Source organism: Vollenhovia emeryi, unplaced genomic scaffold (assembly GCF_000949405.1).
Source record: "Vollenhovia emeryi isolate VEMERY1.0 unplaced genomic scaffold, V.emery_V1.0 DF941200.1, whole genome shotgun sequence".
In the NCBI taxonomy this organism is placed as follows: domain Eukaryota; kingdom Metazoa; phylum Arthropoda; class Insecta; order Hymenoptera; family Formicidae; genus Vollenhovia; species Vollenhovia emeryi.
Genome location: NW_011965166.1, coordinates 1 through 2,110, shown reverse-complemented (window position 1 = coordinate 2,110; position 2,110 = coordinate 1). Strand labels below are relative to the sequence as shown.

Genomic DNA, 2,110 nt, shown 5'->3' with positions numbered 1-2,110 from the left:
GGGGTGGGCGGAGGTGGTGGTGGGATAGGGGGCGGGCCCGCGCAGCGCGCCGTGCCAAAAACACTTGCGACTTACGTGTTTAATCAACTTTACCGCGGGAAGGAATTTTCGTCCTCGAATCTGCTTGTATTATAGTATTTATTGGTAGTGTAGAACGTGTGTGTCTGACTCGTATGTCACATTCACAATATTTTTGCACTGTGGACACTCAATGTCTTGGCGAATTACTTTTTCTCGCTCAAAGATTAGATTTCAATTTGTTATACCTCCTAAACCAATGCCGTCCCCCACTTGATTTTTGCGGGGAATTACTCAGAAAACTCTCCCCTACAACATATCTAAGTGCCGAGGACATCGGTGAGGTGTGACCTTTTATGCATATTTACCTTAATTTCTATTAAAGTTATAGACAAATGCAAAATTCCGTCCGATCTCGAGTGAATTACTTACAGGTACTAGAGCGTTCTTTTGCATTTCTGCATTTTCCGAAGGATCATCTTGATCACTTTCCGATTTTTTACTGTGGCGTTTTGTTAGAGGGTGCTTTCGAGAAAGATGTTGCATTAAATTTGTTGTATTTCCAGTTTCAATTTTTTCGTACAGATTGGCATCGAGCAGTCACTGCGTCTACTTTTGTGAAATTGTCCCAAACGTGACTTCTCAATTTGGAAGTGCATTTCTTAACCGTGTCTTTTCTGTGAACAGAATGTATTGTTATGTCGAAGTGTTATGCATTAAATATATATTTTTAGTTACGACACCGTGATGCAATATATATTTTTACTTACGACACCGTTGTATCGATAGCTGCGGACATGCTGGTCGACTCGGTAGACAATGGCGAAGATGATGGCGAAGCTCTCGAATACACATTTGGGCAGAAAGAGCTAAAGAAAGATAACGACTGTTTTATTTGATGCTCACTTGTTAGCTTTGTATCCATGATTCAAAAGCACTAGTTCCGAGAAATGTGTAGCCAATCAACTTGCAGCTTTTCATGGTCAGAAAGGTTGACCAACGTTTTACAATAAGGCTCGATTCACATGGAGCGTAACTTGCGTAGCGCAACCTGCGTAGCGCAACCTGCGTATCACCAATCACAGAACTATTTCAACAGAATTATTGAAACGGTTCTATCAGAATGATCCTGCGATTGGTGATACGCAGGTTACGTTACGCAAGTTACGCAAGTTACGCTCCATGTGACGGCACCCTAAGTTGTCGAAATATTCGTATGTATCATTGCAGAGATATTTGTATCCGAATCTTGTCGGATACAATCATTCGCAAAAGAAATGTATGCCTAAATTCTGTTCTTACAGAGGAATTGAAAGTCGATCGGATATTCGCATGGTTTTTATTCAATCTACTTGTAATTCCTCTGTAAGAGCAGAGTTCTCACGTACGTTATATTACAAAAATAATATATTACAAAAATTTCAGTAACACGTACTTAGATCACGATCCAGTCACCCACGAGGTTATCCGTCATGTATAGTTTAGTGTCTTTAATGTATAGATATCTGTGATGCTTCTTCTTCTTCTTCTCTGGTTATTGGCTCCCGGCTCACAGACACTGAGCCGACACGGCCACGTCGAACCAATAGACTTAATGGTATTGCTTGGAATGTAGTGAATTGAACGATGCAATGGCCCGGTAACCGGGCCACACGCGGGATGATGCAATCCCGCAGGATCAAAAATTTATCTTCCATCGGAAGACGTGTGAACCGCCGACGGCCCAGACGGAACTAACTTATCTGTGATGCCATCTGTGCGTTGCCAAGAGAAATTAGGTCACGAAACATCGATATTATTCCTTAATAATCGATTCTTGCTCGATGCATCGATAGCAAAAACATCGATTAAAAATAATCGATATGGCGATAAAAAGCATCGATTTTCTAAACATCGAATGAACATCGCCCACCACTAATTTGGACTATCCGAAGGGAGAAGAGGTACAACCGATAACATTTCATACAATCGCTGGAGCGGATTGATGAGAAGTTACGTACATCATAACGCTCTCTGTCGCGCTGCTACGGATTTCGATGCAAGATCATGCAAGATTCGTCGTGTAGCGCAACCTGAGGCTGATACCGACGTT

At 41.8% G+C, this 2,110-nt stretch overlaps 1 protein-coding gene across 1 annotated transcript in view; it reads right to left on the bottom strand.

Moving 5' to 3' along the window:
• The window catches only part of LOC105571103 (zinc finger BED domain-containing protein 4-like), a 3,091-nt gene extending 2,274 nt beyond the window's left edge, over positions 1 to 817 (bottom strand). Inside the window, exons 1-3 of the mRNA XM_012028575.1 lie at positions 789 to 817; positions 602 to 695; positions 451 to 543 (exon numbers count right to left, since the gene is read on the bottom strand). Of these exons, the coding sequence (XP_011883965.1) occupies positions 451 to 543; positions 602 to 695; positions 789 to 817 (216 nt within the window). The remainder of the gene's footprint in view (positions 1 to 450; positions 544 to 601; positions 696 to 788) is intronic.
• Between the last annotated feature and the right edge of the window lie 1,293 nt (positions 818 to 2,110).